The sequence below is a fragment of the Schistocerca cancellata genome, chromosome 5 (genome assembly GCF_023864275.1).
Source record: "Schistocerca cancellata isolate TAMUIC-IGC-003103 chromosome 5, iqSchCanc2.1, whole genome shotgun sequence".
NCBI lineage: Eukaryota > Metazoa > Arthropoda > Insecta > Orthoptera > Acrididae > Schistocerca > Schistocerca cancellata.
In genome coordinates this window covers 226,540,543-226,557,844 of record NC_064630.1, presented here as the reverse complement: position 1 = coordinate 226,557,844, position 17,302 = coordinate 226,540,543, and the positions used below count along the sequence as shown (strand labels likewise).

General features: G+C 40.8%; 1 protein-coding gene across 2 annotated transcripts in view; it reads right to left on the bottom strand.

The window, feature by feature from the left end:
- The window catches only part of LOC126189039 (T-kininogen 2), a 171,458-nt gene that overhangs the window by 103,978 nt on the left and 50,178 nt on the right, over positions 1 to 17,302 (bottom strand). For both annotated transcript variants that reach the window (XM_049930889.1, XM_049930890.1), the window contains exon 5: positions 705 to 848. In XM_049930889.1, coding sequence (XP_049786846.1) covers positions 705 to 848 — 144 coding nt within the window. The remainder of the gene's footprint in view (positions 1 to 704; positions 849 to 17,302) is intronic.

The window sequence follows — 17,302 nt, the reverse complement described above, 5'->3', positions numbered from 1 at the left end:
ATTTTATTAAGACACTCACAGTCATATGCACAAAAATATAGAAAACATCATGATGAGTAGAGATATTCACCATTACAATATATGAACCAGAGATGATTATTGTTTGGTACTGAATAATGAAATGACAACGGGTCACAGTCCAGTTACTGTTGGAAGAGATTACTATAACAGCCTATCATGTGGTATAAAGCAATTTCCTGTCAACTTTAGCTATAGTCAATATTTAAGGATCTATTAACCATAATATCTAATGTCCCATGTATCCTTTATATTTCTGATGTAATTTTATTTACGTGGATGTAAAAAAAGTGAACTCCGAGACTGCAAAGTTATCATAGTCAGATAAAGATGGTGGTACTGGCGGTGGTGATGGTGGTGATAATAATAACAATCAGCATGTTACACAGTTTTTCCAGCTGTGATGGACTTTGGAGGCTTGTCCTACATGAAATGTTGTAGTGTAAAAATATATACTGCCAGTGTTTATACTACACTGAATGATGCAACAATTAAAATACATTATACTAAATGCTACTAGGTTCTCTTCTGACATAAAAGCTAGATGTCTGACATATACATACCAGTTAAAATTTGAACCTCAGCTTTGAGAATTCATTGCCTTCAAACTCACAAAACAACTAACAACTGTCAAATGTTTGATAAACATGTTATTATGGAGAAATAACATAACTAGGTATTCTCACCTGTTTCTGGGCACTCAGAATCTGAACTAGTACTTGCTTGTAGGCTGAATTTGATGTCTTGTCAATTTCAGTGAGAGCAAAATCTACAGCATTCTTGACACCTTCTTCATTGACATCTGCATCCACAAGGCCCCCTACAAGTGCCTACAGAAGAGTTTACATGTAGTTAGGAGCATATATTGCTGTTTGTTCCAAATTAAAGCTACCAACACATAAGTCTGAGTTATAAAAAGTAAAGGATCACCTTAAAATCTAAAGGGTAAAAGTGAAATGTGTGCCAAAATGTAAGCATGTACATTGAGATGTTCATTGATAATTCAAAGTAAGAACAAAATAAATCTTAGAATTGTAAGATTAAAAGTGCTGGAGACTGATTTCACCACTATCGGTCCTTATGCATGGCTAATAACAGCATTAGGAAAATTACTAGATAACTGGAAAAATACTTTGAATATGTCTTACTAATGAAAATTTGTGCCAAACCAGAGCTTGAACCTAGATTTCCTAGTTATCACGAGCAATCGCCCTAACCTTTAGGTTATGTAAGCATGCCCACAGGTATCAAATGGTTCAAATGGCTCTGAGCACTATGGGACTTAACTTCGAAGGTCATCAGTCCCCTAGAACTTAGAACTACTTAAACCTAACTAACCTAAGGACATCACACACATCCATGCCCGAGGCAGGATTCGAACCTGCGACCATAGCGGTTGCGCGGTTCCAGACTGTAGCGCCTAGAACCACTCGGCCACCCCAGCCGGCCCCACAGGTATCATTCAAACTTACATTGTCACTGGTGTTTCCACCTATGAATCCCTAACCCATCACAATTACTCCCATGGGTTTTGTAAGAATAGCGCAACTGGGTGAATTGAGTCTTGAAGACTATGGCTTACCTTGACACAAGGAATGTATTTCAAACAAATTAGATTCACCAAATTCAAATTTATGAAGATCTTTTGCTACTGTCATTTCATGGCATTTTATCTTCATTGTAATGCATGTTATGTTCCACATTTTGCAACTGTAAAAAAAGTCTTGTTTGAACCATATGTACTACACTTCATTTTAAAGCATCTTCAGAGGTCAGATATTTGGCTTCTTACTATGTGTGGAAGAACATTAGGAATCCGGTATAAAGTTAAATAAATCCAACCACTGCAGATGCTTTGAAATAAATTGAAACACATTTGGTCTAAATAAGACTTATTACTTTTGTAGATGGTATGTTACCAGTATTACTTGCATAACTGTGAGCAAAAAGACACATATGTATATCTTAGACCCAGATGCAAGACCTGTCCCATATATCCTCCCACAACCACCCACTCAAGTCCAGTCACACACATCACCTATTCCATCAAAGGCAGGGCTACCTGTGAAACCAGTCATGTGATCTACAAGCTAAGCTGCAGCCACTGTGCTGCATTATATGTGGGCATGACAACCAACAAGCTGTCTGTTTGCATGAATGGCCACCGACAAACTGTGGCCAAGAAACAAGTGGACCACCCTGTTGCTGAGCACGCTGCCAAACATGACATCCTTCATCTCAATGACTGTTTCACAGCCTGTGCCATATGGATCCTTCCCACCAACACCTTTTCTGCACTGTGCAGCTGGGAACTTTCCTGGAATATATCCTACGTTCCTGTAACCCTCATGGCTTCAACATTCATTAGCCATTGTCCTTACCCATCCAGCTCCTTCCCTGTTCCCATTCCAGCACTACACAGCTCTCATTCGACCATCACACCCAGTCTTTTTACTTCTTTTCCGCTACCCCTGCCCCCTGCTCCCCCTCCCCCCTCCCCATCTCTCCCCAGTCCCCGGCTAACCTCCCAACTGCACAAAGCTGCACTACACCTTCTCTTTACCTTGTCCCTGCGTGCTCCCCAGGCAACACTGCACTGCCCACCACCCCTACCCTACTATCCCTCCCCACCCCAGCCTCCTCCTTACCCCCACCTGCCACTCCCATCATGCACTGGTGCTGCTGCTTGCAGTGTTGTGTCAGTTGCCTGAGACTGCAGTCTTGTGTGTGTGTGAGTTGCATTTGCGCGCGTGTGTGTGTGTGTGTGTGTGTGTGTGTGTGTGTGTGTGTGTGTTTTGACAAAGGCCTTACTCGCCAAAAGCTTTTACATGTGACAGTCTTTTTGTAGTGCCTATCTGTGACTCAGCATCTCCACTGTATGGTGAGTGGCAACTTTCCTTTTCATAATATTATATCTTCATTGTATTCATCTCTCACCATCCATTCATTTCATTTCAGTGCGTGTAATTCAAATGAGAACAAAATGATTCTTCTGGTTCTGAAAGGTTAATAACAGACTAATGAAATGTTGTGCCCATTTGCTGGGTCTCATTTTCAGCTATCTTTATATTCAGTGACTCAACAGTTCTTTTCTAAACAACATACATGAAAAGTTCCTGCGCTGTTGCAGAGATGATGAATGTGTCAATAAAACTTAATTCCTTTACACTAGTCCACCTCATATATTCACACTAGTCAGCTGCCAACTAGACATATGAAGTAGATTCATTTACAGCAGTCACACTATGTGTGTTTTACAAATGGATTAAGTGGGATAACAGTTCATCATAAAATGCTTTGTCTTGGGTGGTTTACTACCAACATCCAAAGCAAAGCTGGTCAACAGAGCTCAGTAACTAGTGAGCAGGTCAGAATTTTCCACTTGTTCACTCCTTCCAGTTATATCCAATTCTGCTGTAGGAGAAAGGGAGGCGGAAAGCAAATGGGTGAGGCGGTCATCTGATGAAAGACAGCAGCAGGACATTGACACTGTGTGTCCCAGTATACTGTTGCAGAACTCATCCAGAATTATTATCCCAAAAAAAGAGAGAAGAAAAAGAAAAAAAAAACTGCACACTTCCATTTGAAAAATCTAATTTCATACCTGCTTCTCAGTGGTTAACACTGTTACAAAGAAATATGGTTATTATTTTATGATCCCATTGTGTCTACTTCTCAAAGTAAAAGTAGATTTCTACATCTATACCCTGCAGACCATCATAAAGTGCATGGCAGAGGATAAGTCCCATTGTACTAGTTATTAAGGTCTCTTCCCATCCCATTCACATATCAGGTGCAGGAAGACTGATTGAATGCCTTGTGCATGCTGTAATTGTTCTACTTTAGTCCTCGACATCCCTGTATGAGCAATACAAAGGGGGTTGTAGTATATTCCTAGAGTCATCATTTAAAGCCAGTTCTTGAAACTTTGTTAAGAAACTTTCTTGGGTTAGTTTAGACCTATCTTCAAGAATCTTCCAGTTCAGTTTCTTCTCTCTCACAGGTCCAACAAACCTGTGACAATTCATGCTGCTCTTCACTGTATACATTCACTATCACCTGTTAGCCCGATTAGGTGCATGTCTAGCACATTTCAGCAATATTCTAGAATGAATCACACAAGTGATTCATAAGCAATCTCCTTTGTAGACTGACTTCGCTTCCCCAGTATTCTACCAATAAACTATGAACCATGAGGTAAGGGATTGGGAGCAGGATTTGTGTAAGGATGGACGCGTATATTGTGTAGGTTCGGTGGACGGCGGAATACCACGGTAGGAGGGATGGGAAGAATAGTGGGTAGGATATTTCTCATTTCAGGGCACTACGAGAGGTAATTGAAACCCTGGCGGAGAATGTAATTCAGTTGAGATGCAAGACCTGTCCCATACAGCCTCCTATCACCACCTACCCCAGTCCGGTCACTAACCTTACCTATCACATCAAAGGCAGAGCTACCTGTGAAACCAGTCATGTGATCTACAAGCTAAGCTGCAACCACTGTGCTGCATTCTATGTAGGCATGACAACCAACAAGCTGTCTGTCCACATGAATGGCCACCGACAAACTGTGACCAAGAACCAAGTGAACCACCTTGTTGCTGAACATGCTGCCAGACATGATATCCCTCATTTCAGTGACTGCTTCACAACCTGTGCCATATGGATCCTTCCCACCAACATCAGCTTTTCTGAATTGCGCAGGTGGAAACTTTCCCTGCAAGACATCCTACTTTCCAGTAACCCTCCTGGCCTCAACCTTCGTTAGACACTGTCCTCACCCATCCAGCCCCCTCCCTGTTCCCATTCCAGCACTACACTGCCATCATTCCACCGCCACACCCAGTCTTTTAATTTCTTTTATTTTTATTTCTCTCGTTTCCGCTACTTACCTCCTCCCCCCTCCGCACCTTCTCTCCTACCCTCTGTCTAAACTGCAACACTTCAATGTCCGCCACTCCCACCATACTATCCCTCCCCCTCCCTGCCCCAGTCTCCTCCTCCCCCTACCCAGCCACCACTCCCATCATGCACTGGTGCTGCTGCAGATGTATGTGGAAGTTGCTCATGTATGTGCGTGTGCGTATGTATGTCTACTGCTGACAAAGGCCTTAATGGCCGAAAGCTATGTTTGTTTGAATATTTTTATTCTGCCTATCGCGGCTCAGCATCTCCGCTATATGGTGAGTGGCAACTTTCCTTCTCTCGTATTGTTACATTCCATCCTGGATTTTCCATTGTTTGACCAGAATTTCTTTGAGTTTTGTGAAAGACCATTTGTCAATATTCTGCTACAGTGGTGACTGAAGGTTTTATGCATAGCTCTCTTGACAGTGAGACAAATGCATTTCATTCTGCATCTCTATGTCTATATAGTCCTACGCATTGTTTTACAACTATTATGCAATTACCAACATTCTTGGCATATCAAACAAAACACCTACACTAAATAGATGCCTCACCCTATATTTGGTATTTGTGGAAGTGATGCTACCCTCTGTCCCGGTTTTCGCTTTACTTAGACAAAACACCTCCAGTTTTTTTGATAGTAGTACCTATAGTAAAAATCAAGAGGTCAAATTATGGAGACTGGTAATTTGTTGAATTGTTTTTGGTTAATGGTTAGTGATTCAAAACAAGAACAAACATCTCAATGAGCTAAGGCCTCAATCAACACCAATGCAAGTGCAGTCAAGACACCTGACAGGAAACTTAGAAAGCAACTGAGCCAGCAACCAAATGTCAAGAATATGATAATTACTATCTAATTACTACCCATTGAATGTACTGATAAAAGGTAATGTAACAATACTGGTGCTTACTGGAAAGGTAATTGGCAATCAAAGCAGTGGACGGAATCCACTGAGCATGCACAATAAATTATGAATATCATTTCATCTGCTGGAAACCTTACATACACTGCTCTTGAGAGAAATGGGGCGATAGCTAGAGGGGAGATGTTTGTCCTTTCCAGGTTTCGGAACAGGAACGACGATAGCTTCCCGCCATCGTCTGGGAAAAGTACTGTCGGTCCAAATTTGATTGTAAAGGCGAAGGAGGTAATGCAGACTGTGATATGATAAATGCAGCAACATTTGGATGTGGATACCATCCGGTCCTGGGGCGGAGGAGCAAGAAGAAGAGAGTGCATGTTGGAGTTCCCACATAGAGAAAACAGTATTGTAGCTTACGCGATTTTGAGAGGAGAAAGCAAGAGGTCGCACTTCCGCTGCATGTTTCTTCAGGAGAAATGCTGGCGTGTAATTTGAAGAGCTAGAAATCTCAGCAAAGTGTTTACCCAAGGAGTTAGAAATTGCGACGGGGTCCACTAATCTATCACGTGCGACAGTGAGCCCAGAGACTGGGTAGAAACTAGGCACGCCTGATAACCGTCTAATCTGACTCCAAACTTCCGAGGAGGGAGTGAAGGTATTAAATGAGCTAGTAAAGAAGTCCCAGCTTGCCTTCTTGCTATCACAGATGACGCAACGGCATCGTGCACGGAACTGCTTATAGCGGATACATTTGGCCAAAGTAGGATTGTGTCTGAAAACGCGAAGAGCATGTCGCCGCTCACGTATTGCATCACGGCATGCCTCGTTCCACCAGGGAACTGGAGAGCACCGGGGCAACTCGGAGGTGCGAGGTATTGAACGTTCCGCAGCTGTAAGAATAACGTCGGTAATATGAGTGACCTCATCGTCGACGTTAGGAAAGTGACGGTCATCAAATGTCGCTAGAGACGAAAAGTGTCCAATTGGCGTGGGCAAACTTCCAGCATCTCGGGCACATATATGGCAGTTGTGGCTGCAATTAAAGGACACATGGAAAGTGGTCACTTGAGTGTGTATCAGCAAGGGCGAACCATTCGAAGCGCCGAGCTAGCGGAACAGTACCGACCAAAAGGTCCAAATGAGAGAAATTTGTCGTGGAGGCAGACAAAAAAGTAGGGTCCCCAGTGTTGAGGCAAACAAGATCTGCTTGGTGGAAGACGTCTAGCAATAGTGAGCCACGCGGACAAGGATGTGGAGATCCCCAAAGCGGGTGGTGGGCATTGAAGTCCCCCACCAGCAAATAGGGGGGTGGAACCTGACCAAGAGGATGAAGGAGATCAGCTTGTGCCACTGGTGTCGACGATGGAATGTATACAGTACAAAGAGAGAAGGTGTATCCAGAAAGGGAAGGAAGTGTTTAAGGGGATTGGGTGATAATGGAGAGTATCATGGAGAAGAATCATGAGTCCTCCATGGGCTGGAGTGCCTTCAACAGAGGGGAAATCAAATCGAACAGACTGAAAATGGGGGAAAACAAAGCGGTCGTGGGGACGGAGCTTTGTTTCCTGAAGACAGAAGATGACTAGCGAGTAGGATAGTAAGAGGATCGTCAATTCATCCCGATTGGCTCGAATGCTGCGAATATTCCAATGGATAATGGACATAGGGTGGACAGAAAATGGAAGAATGTGACCAAGGTTGCCGTCAACTCAATGCTGCTCAGAGCTTGCGACCGACAGCGTGGAACGGCACTCAGCCGAAGGCAGAAGATCCTGATCCATAGGTTGTTCAGGAGCAGCTCCTGCCACCAGCGATCGGCCGGTTGATCGGTCGCCAGCAGTGCACCTTGGCGACACAGAAGACAGCTGAGGGCAGTTACTGCCAGGTGGTGCTGTAGATGAGACACGCCGTGGCGGAGAAGGAGAGGAACTGGGTTTCTTATTAGCCTTCTTGGAAACATGATGTTTAGATGAAGGAGGAACCGATGGTTGTGAAGTTGGGGTACGTAAAAAATCTTCACGAGTATGCTCTTTTTTGGAAGTCCGGGTGTCTGACTTTTGGGATCGAGATTTAGCAGAACCCGATGAAGGTTGAGCCATAGAGTGAGCAGGCAAAAGTGGGGAGGTGGAACGGGCGATCTTTGCACTGGCCGATCTGACGACCGTGGCACTAAAGGTGAGGTCACAAGTCTGTGTGGCTGCCTCCTTTGTTGGCCGAGGAGAGGCAAGGACAGTGCTGTATTTTCCTGTCTGAGGCACAGTGGGCTTTCGACTGGCGAATAATTTTCGAGCAGCAAAGGTCGACACCTTTTCCTTCACTCTGATTTCCTGAATTAGCTTTTCGTCTTTAAAAATGGGGCAATCTCGAGAGGAAGCAGTGTGGTCACCCATACAGTTGATGCAACAAGGGGATGGAGGTGGACAAGCACCCTCACGGGCATCCTTGCCACACGTAACACATTTGGCCAGGTTGGAACAGGACTGGCTGGTATGATTGAACCGCTGACACCGATAGCAACGTGTAGGGTTTGGGAGGTAGGGGCGAACCGAAATGATCTCATAGCCCGCCTTTATGTTCGATGGGAGTTGAACTCTGTCAAATGTCAAAAAGACAGTACGGGTTGGAACAATGTTCGTGTCAACCCTTTTCATGACTCTATGAACAGCCGTTATGCCCTGGTCAGACAGGTAGTGTTGAATTTCCTCGACGGACAATCCATCGAGGGAGCGTGTATAAACGACTCCACATGAGGAATTTAAAGTGCGGTGCGCTTCCACCCGGACAGGGAAGGTGTGGAGCAGTGAAGTTCGCAGCAATTTTTGTGCCTGGAGGGCACTGACTGTTTCTAACAACAAGGAGCCATTCCGTAATCTGGAACAAGACTTCACAGGACCTGCAATTGCGTCGACACCTTTCTGAATAATGAAAGGGTTGACCGCGGAGAAGTCGTGACCTTCGTCAGACCGAGAAACAACAAGGAACTGTGGCAACGATGGAAGAACTGTCTGTGGCTGAGACTCAGTCAACTTACGCTTGTGAGCAGACATGGTGGAAGATGAGGAAACCATTGCGGAAGAATCCCCCATGATTACCGGTGTCTCCAATGGCGCGCTCCTCCCTTATAGGGGCCCTCTCTGAGGGCACTCCCACCTTGTGTGATTGTTCACACCTCAGGTCACACCTCCCGAGAAACGGACGGAGGGACCAATCGGCAATTTCGGAAGGTATCAGTTCGGGTAATCACCCCTCCCTGGGCCTGGTCGTTACCAGGGGGTACGTACGTGTCCTACCTTTCTACCCAGGGCGGGGAATTATGCGTTACCCCATCACCGGCTATGCATGAAAATGCGTGGGTCGGCCTTCAGACACGCACAGGGAGGAAGAAAGAGAAAGGGAAAAACAAAGAAAGGGAAAGGAAAGAAGAGAGGTCTCAAATGCCGCAGCGGAGAAAAGGGTAAAGAGAAGAGGTAAGGAAAAGAGAAGGACAAAGGAAGGATGAAGACGTGCAAGCAGAGAAAGCGAAGAATGTGTTACATTTTCGAGCGTCTGTCTCTGGACGTAGGCAAAAAACATACTCCCAGAGGGGGAGAAAGGGAGGGAAAGAGCCGGAGGTGAGGGGAGGGGGGGGGGCGAAGATGGGGGATAGGGAAGGATGCAGAAAAGGCAGGTATGCAGCCCGGAAAGGAAGGAGGGCCACATTAGCTCAGGGTCCCGTGCTCACTACGCACGTATCCACAGAAGAGTTGTGGACCCCCTGGGGGGAAGAAGTGGGGTGGGTGGAACAAAGGATAATAAGGCCAAATGGAACTGTCTTGGGGACCCATCAACTTTATGAGAATGTGCAGCCAAACAAATCACCAAACACCTGTACAGATGTCCTCAGTGGCCAGTTTCCTGCACGTTAGAGGACCTATTGTGGGCAACGGTAATGTTGTCGAGGTCGCTAAGTTCTGGTGTGATTGTTTAGTGTTTGTAATCTGTTCATATATAACTACTGTTATATGACTAATTGCCTCGCATTGTGTCTATATGTCCTTTGTATGTATTAATTTTATATATTTAGTCAGGTTTTTTTTTCTTTTTGTCTATTTTGTATGTATCACTTTTGACACGAATAAATAAAAATCTTTGTACCATAAGATAAAGGGTCAGATGTGAATCAACTGTAGGCCTATTTCCATTACTTCCTGGCTGTCTCGTATGTATGTGTCTGGATCCTTTATCTGTATAACTCTGTCTTAACCAGACACCACAATTTTCAAGAGTCCTCCAGTTTCTCAAGAAAATCATTTACGTAGGTCAAGAACAAGAACACCTAAGGGCCAAACCTTGTGGGACATCATATTTAGTGTTTCCCCATTCAGAAGTTGGCCTTATTCCTGTTGCACATATTGTAGCATTTTAGTAGTTTGGTTGAAATACCAAATGCTATTGCTTTTTGAAGACCTAATGATTTTTATGATCACTATAGCAAATTATTTGACAAAATTAGTGCCCAGTAGTGCAGATTGCAGTGTGTGTCCATGTAAGTCTAATAGGTGTGCATTTGACGGACCATTTGTTGATGCACTATTTTCAGCTACCGTTAAGAAGAATTCATGAATTCAGTGACTGATGATCTGAATAATATTATCTGTCTCACTGCTACTTTCACAAGGGAGTAGAATATCATTTGTCTTAATGAGTTTATTTGTATCATGCTAAACAATGCTCCAAACTGCTCTTACCTTGTTCCTGGACTTTCGAATTTTTTATGCATAATGCGTGGTTAAAGCCTTTTTGATAATATGGTGAAGAATTTTGGAAAACCGTTTGCAATACATTTGTAGGTCTTGGTTAAAGACATTACTCTGCATCAAGTAAAGCTGCCTCTAACCAGCACAAGATACTTTGATTCCAGATGTCACCCACCCCATCTTGGATTTCACTAATTATACCTAACTTGTTGTGAAGAAAAACTAGTTTTATAATTTTTTACAGATATTGTTAAAAAAATAATGAAATTTTTTCATCTACTATGTGCCCTTGGTAAACTTTTTTTCACAGTTCATCCTGTTAATTCTCTCTGAACAGTGTAATTAACTTAGCATTTGTGTTCTGTTAAATTGTGTTTCTTTTGTGCTCCATTCTTAATTAAACATGATGGACAGATCCGCTCTATCGCTATCATTGGACCATCATAGTCAGAAATAATTTATGATGTGGCTCACAACTATTTCATAAAGGATAACTGAATTCAGAAGTAAATTATCAACACTGTTGCATTATTTATTCCTGTGCTTGTTGCAAATGTTACTGTGGGTGTCAAACCAAAGCTGGATATCAATAACTTTAGGTGCACACAATCAAAGCTACACAAGATGAAATAAATACTGAAATCTCCCCCACACAGTGTCTTTTGTAGTTATTCCTAGTAAGTGTTACTGGTGTTTAAAACATTTGTCATTTTGAACCTTACACTGTCAGGATCACTCTCTTATATATTTCCAAAACTATTACTGAAGTGCAGCACTTCAGGACTTTTCAGTGCAGTACCCATTTAGGTCTATGGCCTAAGTAAGTCCATGTATTCACTGTCACACTCTTCATGTTACATCTGTAGTAATGTGATATTAACTAGTATCCAACAAGTAGTGGGTCAGGTTTCTTATTTAACAATTTTCTCATGATGTGATGGAAAAGTCCAGATGCATGACTGTTACCATCTGAAATGTCCAAGTTGACATTTTTTTGTGTGCAGCAGCTTGAAACAGGGCAAGGTGGAATAACTCCCTTTATTCTGACATCATTTTAATAATGCTATTTTTTTCTCTTATATGGGGCAGTTCTACTAAATGGAGACGATATCATACTACTGGACAAAGGTGAAGAAAGTGAAATACGCAAGGTAGTGGAAAGAATGGGTGGAATGCACAAAAAAATTAAATACACTGTGGAATCTGAAGAAGAAGGAAGTGTAAGTTTTTTGGATCTCAGGTTAACTAAAAGAGATGGAAGAGATAAGATTAGCATATTTAGGAAGACAACAGCCACTGACACTATTATAAATGTGAAATACTGTCACCCCAGGAAGCATAAATAGTCATACTTCAGGGCTATGATCAACAGGATGCTAAAACTGCCAATTATCCCTAATGACGAGGTGGAAGAATTAAGCGTGATTAGTCAAGTAGCTAAGCCAAATGGATATAAAGATTATGATGTAATGAAACTTTATTACAAACGGAAATCAAAAATGTGAGACAAGAAGAAGTCAATAGAACCAGAGGGCAAGAAGTTTGTTGCTGTGACGTACAATGGTGCGTTTTCCCACCAGAATTGCACTGACTTTCAGAAAAATGAAAATAAAAATTGGGTTTCAAATGAAAGGTACAATTGGTTGTAAGCTACAGCATAAAGTTGACAACAACAGCAATAAATATAAGGGGTCTGGTGTTTATACATCAGATACCAAGACTGTGATAGTTTTTGTATTGGTCAGACAGGAAGGAATTTTCAGACCCATTTTAGAGAACATACGTATAATCAGAACAAGAGCACTTTTGGTACACATTTAGAGAGAGAAATACTTTTAGTAGGGAGCGTAGACAATAATATGAAAGCGTTGCATAGGGCACCAAAGGGAAAGTTACTGAACTCACTCAAAGAAATGGAGATTTATGTGCACAGGACATGACAACCAGAATTACTGGTGAATAAACAGAATGAATTCAGTCTAAATGCTTATTTTGATGTATTCAGAGACCTACTAATTTGAATAGTGTACAGCACACCAGTGGACTGACGTGTGCCGGCCGTCGACAACGAGGAGACTGGGCCTTCTTCTGTAAGCTCCACCACAGGAAAACAAGCATACCACGAGGTTGTTGCCACCGAGACCACACGCTGGATATAATATCGACTATCGACTTTTTTTACTTTAATGTAAAGTTACAATTTTATTTATTGTACTACAATTACATTTGTGGTAACTGATCTGTCAGGCTGGAAGATTTTTTAGATATTTTATTTTATTGTTACGCTTTTTATACTAGCTTTTATGTAAATTGTATGTTTTACGTAGTCAGGCTAGTAGTTTTATTATATTAGTATTTGTACTTTTTATGGTATTTTAAGTATGAATCCAATTTTACATCAGTATACGTTTTATTGTCAGATGCTCATTTTGTTATTGGAGTAATTTTATAAAAATAAAAAATAAAATTTAACTAATAGCTGTGCATACCACAATTTGATGATCTCGTTGGAAACACTGGTTTAGTATGCGCTCTAGCCGAAGTGCCCTCTGCTGACATTAGTTTCATGTATAATACCAGATGCAATCTGAGTATTACCAGCACGTATCATGTACTCACATGTTTAACTTGACGATGTTTTACATCAGAATATTTTAATCATATGTATGACTGCTATACGTGGCTATACATTTTATAATTTTATGTACCACTAGGACTTGTTAGATTTTGCGTTAACTAACTGAACCTCTCGCTTACACAATACTTATTTTTGTAAGTGATCTTAAGGTGGCAATAGCCGAAACTGGTAATAAAGTGTAAGAAATCTGTGTGAGCAAGACGGACTTGTAAAAATAAAGTGCCAAAAAATGATAGTAGACTCATTTACAGACTATGTCTTCAATGAATAATTTATTTCACAGTTACATTGAAGCAATGTTGTTGTTCTAACCAACAGACGTTTCTCATCTGAAACTCGGCCATGGACTGACTGTCTCAGGACCAAAAACCGGGCCCTTATATCCCTCACAATAATAGGCAGCAAAACTACGCATTGTTTGAAGTTAAATTTACAGAAATTACAATGGAAACTTAACTCATTAAATTAACTGAATACATCGAAAAATTCTATCTTTTTAACAGTTCCTTCTACAACAAGGGTTAGGCCAAATTATTTGTTTAAACCATGAAAGTAGCAAATATCATTACACAAACAACACTTTTGACAAAACTGTTAATTACTTTGGAATTAATTAAGGGCTAGCTTTGCTAACAGTTTTTTTTAATAGAGCCAAATAGATCATTTTAGAATACTGTTACTTGTTCCTCAAAATGTTTATAATTAGTACAGAATTTATATTTGTTTATAAGTCAACAATAGAATTTAAGTTACGAAACACTTCCTGACTTTACCCTATAACAAAAGATACTAACTAGGCATAGTCAAAATAAATTAGCAAATCAATTACACACATAAAATTAAGCACAAAATTAGATCTGGTGTTATATTCTTTAAGACTAAAAATGCAAATTATACTCATGTATGTTAATAGTAATTAGTCAGAAGTGAAAAAAATGAATTTTTAGGAGGCACATGGCAAAACATGAGAGAAAGTAAAATCATCCCGGCTTGCTTTGTCACACAGTGTTTTGTTGTTAAGACAGGCCCATTAACAAGGCTTTGGAGGAACACTTAACACTTTAGTATGTCAATCCAGTGTCAGCACTAGGCAGGTGACCTCCAGTGTGGAATAAGCCAGAGGACCACACGGAGCATTCTCCATGATAATTGCCATTATCCCTATCCCTTACAAGGCATGCAGGCCTTATTGCCTATGGACTTGCCACCACGGCAATGGTATTGCTACTGGTTATTTGCACTGGTCACCACAGTGCTGCAAGTCCTGTCATTCAGCCTATTCACAGATGGCAACAACAACACAGATATTTTGAGTAAAATCTTTTTCTTTAAAGGAATATTCAAAATTTATGATTCAATAAAACCAAATACACTTAAAAAATAACCTTACATTTTGGGATTGACATACTTCATTTGAAAGACCCATTTCTCTGTTCTGTAAAGAACATTTCTACTTCATGCAAGATTTTGTATTTGAGGAAATATCTATATCCAAAATAGTAGTCACTGTAGGAAAAATAGGTTGTTAGAACTTTAAAAGATGCAAACCTTTCAAAAATACAATATTACCGTCTTGTAGCTCTAAATTTTCTGTGCCCAAAACCTTATACTTTAATTGGGAAAACATGTTTGAGAAATATCTCTCATGCAATATTTTCTATTTCAGAGTATCCTTTACTAGAAGCAAGTGAAAAAAATATGCACCTCAAAATTTTCTGCTAAAAGCAGAACCAATCTTAATGCAATTTTAAGAATACACAGCTAATAGTTAATTAAAATACACTCATTACCGAATGTTTAAAAGTATTCCCTATAATTCCTTCCTCATATATTATTATTAATATTGTTCTGTAATTTGATATTTTAAACAAAACCTTCCTACATGAGTATTTTAAATGCCATACTCAGTATTTGTTCAGCAGTCAGTATGTAATGTACCATGACTCAGTCATCAGAAAATTGTAAAGTGCAGTTAGTACAAATGAGACTGTGTTCAGCCATAATCAAAACTTCTGTCATTAAACATGCAATGAGTCAGGTTCTTTGGGTCACTGTTCTACCAACTATATTTCTCACAATAGATGTTAACAGAGATTCTCATGTAAATAAACTCTGAAGTCTGTACATTGCTGACCTTAATTTCCAAAATTAATGGATCTTGGAAACAACAGATGATTATTAATAAAGTATCTTGTAGGAAAGTAAGTTCACTGATTGAAATCTAACACTTACTGTGCCACATCGGTTATTTAGAATTGTTCTAACCACCTATTTGTTTATCAATTCACCACAAATCAAGAGAAATTATCATGGTTTAAGGTCAGTAATGTTACAAGCTCTTCCTTTCAGAAAGTCACAAGGACTGGGCAGGACTAGGCAGACAGGGCTCAGTTACAACGGTTGCCTCTGTACATTAGTTGCAAAAGTAACCTCTCATAGGGAAATGTGCAATTGTAGACCATGCAGTGTGAGGGGAAAAGAATGAGTCACACCCACAACAGGATTGCCCCACTGGTGTTGAACAGCTTCTGAAGGTCTGCATTTACATTTGGGTGTGGAGCATTCCCAATGGTATTCCCAATGTCATCCTTAATTGTGTGGTTGAGGTTATAGTCCAAACTGTTCCCAGCGCCCGTAATAACTACTACATGACCCACTTTATCAATATATTTCCCCAGAGAGCCTAACTCACAGGTGCACTTGGTTTAAAAATGATAGTTATCCAGCCCTGTATGTTTCAGACATTCCCCTTCCATTACAACTCCATAACAGAAAAACTTTCTTCGTCTCTTTGCCACTGTGGCTACTAATAGCCTTGACATACAATTTTTTTTTTTTTTTTTTTTTTTTTTTGTCTTCTCAGAGCGAACTTTTACTCCTTTGGTCATATGCAGATTTTTTTCCATAGTCAGTGAAGCTTTTGGAGAGATCTAGAATAAAGCTATTAGATTCCCTTGAGCCTCTAGCCTGTTTTCACAAGTTTGAACACAATCCAGCCATCTATCCTGTTCTTAACTTTATTGCTCTCAACTGTTCTAACCCTGCCAGTTATACTGCTAGACTAGCTTTGAGTTGCAAGGTCCACTGCTCTTACTCCATAATCGAGGGGAAATAGTATCACAGACTATTAATGTCGCCACACAAGGTGGTGGCTTTGCAGAATCAAACATGAAAAAACTGAAGACAATCTTTGCACTGTCAGCCATTTTTGTCTACTCTGCAGCAGTTTCGACACTTGTCCACGAGACAATTTTTTTAAATCTAGAAAATGACTTCTGTTCAACAAAAAATTGATTATAAAAATTTTGGCTGTTTTGTTTAGCAAAAAAGTGGCTGACTGCTGCACGGTCTGGGATCTTTACCAGATAGGATAATAGAGTACATAGAGAAAGTTCAACAAAGAGCAGCACGTTTTGTATTATCGCGAAATAGCCGAGCGAGTGTCATGGACATGATACAGGATTTGGGATGGACACCATTAAAACAAAGTCATTTTTTGCTGAGGCATAATCTTCTCATGAAATTTCAACCACCAACTTTCTCCTTCGAATTCGAAAATATTTTGTTGACACTGACCTACATAGGGAGAAATGATCATCATAATAAAGCAAGGGAAATCAGAGGTCACATGGAAAGATATAGGTGTTCGCTTTTTCCACCCGCTCTTCAAGAGTGAAATAACAGAATTATTGTGAAGGTGGTTCAATGAACCCTCTGCCATGCACTTCATTGTGATTTACAGAGTATCCATATAGATGCAGATGTGAATAGGTCTACTAAAGAGACTGTTTACACTATGCTTGAGCGCCCTTTTCTGGAGCACTGCTGTCCAGTGTGATTTTCACATCAGATAGGATTGACTGAAGACATCAAAAAAGTCCAAAGAAGGAAAGCTTGTTTTGGATTTTCATGAAATAGGGGAGACTGCCACACATACGATATGTGAATTGGGGTGGCAGTCATTAAAACAAAGGCGTTTTGCACTGTGGCATGATCATCTCAGGAAATTTCAATCATAAACTCTCTCCTCAGAGTGTGAAAATATTTTATTGCCACCCACCTAGATAGGGACAAATTATCACCATAATAAAATAAGAGAAATCAGAGCTCGTACAGAAATACTGGAGCATTTATTT